Source organism: Penaeus monodon, chromosome 15 (genome assembly GCF_015228065.2).
Source record: "Penaeus monodon isolate SGIC_2016 chromosome 15, NSTDA_Pmon_1, whole genome shotgun sequence".
Taxonomy (NCBI): Eukaryota; Metazoa; Arthropoda; class Malacostraca; order Decapoda; family Penaeidae; genus Penaeus; species Penaeus monodon.
Genome location: NC_051400.1, coordinates 35,540,768 through 35,541,910, shown reverse-complemented (window position 1 = coordinate 35,541,910; position 1,143 = coordinate 35,540,768). Strand labels below are relative to the sequence as shown.

General features: G+C 54.9%; 1 protein-coding gene across 1 annotated transcript in view; it reads left to right on the top strand.

Moving 5' to 3' along the window:
* The window catches only part of LOC119582344, a 5,645-nt gene that overhangs the window by 1,219 nt on the left and 3,283 nt on the right, over positions 1–1,143 (top strand). Inside the window, exon 2 of the mRNA XM_037930560.1 lies at positions 654–1,109. Coding sequence (XP_037786488.1) covers positions 654–1,109 — 456 coding nt within the window. The remainder of the gene's footprint in view (positions 1–653; positions 1,110–1,143) is intronic.

Genomic DNA, 1,143 nt, shown 5'->3' with positions numbered 1-1,143 from the left:
CCCCCCCCCCTCTTTTTTATTTCCCCCCCCCTTTTAATCCCCCTAAGCACAGTTGGCCAAGACGCCTCAGGGAGTAAAAGTTGAGCGTCTTCACTTTTTATCTCGGAGTTGAATTAAAATCTCCCTCGTGAGATCGTCATCCTCACCTCCCTTCTCCCTTCCCCCCCCCCATCCTCACCCTCTTTTTCCCCTCCCCCCCACACCTCCCTTCTCCCTTCCCCCCCACCCTCACCCCCTCTTTCCCTTCCCCTTACATCTTCCTTCTCCCTTCTCCCCCAAACCCCTTTTTCCCCTCCCCTTACATCTCACACCTCTCTTCTCCCTTCCCCCCCCCTTCTAACCCCCTTCTCCTTCCCCCCCACACCTCTCTTCTCCCTCCCCCCTTCTAAACCCCTTCTCCTTCCCCCCCACCCTCCTTTTTCTCCCTCCCCCCCCCTTCTAACCCCTTCTCCTTCCCCCCCACACCTCTCTTCTCCCTCCCCCCCCCTTCTAACCCCCTTCTCCTTCCCCCCCACACCCCTTCTCTTCTCCCTCCCCCCCCTTCTAACCCCCTTCTCCTTCCCCCCCCACACCTCTCTTCTCCCTCCCCCCCCCCCTTTTCTCATCTCTGTCCTCCTGCTATACGGTTTCTTCTGATTCCCCTCATCTGGTAGCCTCACCTTGTACCCTTCCCTTGTACTCTCACCTTGTACCCTCGCCTTATACTGTCACCTAGTATCCCTCACCTTGTACTTTCACCTTGTATCCCTCACCTTGTACCCTAATCTTGTACCTTCACCTTGTATCCTTCCCTTGTACCCTCACCTTGTACCCTTCACCTTGTACCCTTCCCTTGTAGCCTCACCTTGTACCCTCATCTTGTACCCTCATCTTGTAGCCTCACCTTGTACCCTCACCTTGTACCTTCACCTTGTACCCTCACCTTGTACCCTCACCTTGTACCCTCACCTTGTATCCTTCCCTTGTACTCTCACCTTGTACCCTCACCTTGTACCCTCACCTTGTACCCTCACCTTGTACCCTCACCTTGTACCTTCATCTTGTACCCTCATCTTGTACCCTCAGCTTGTACCCTCAGCTTGTACCTTCACCTTGTACCCTAGTACCTTGTACCTCTCTCCATCCTCCTTTATCCTCCCATTC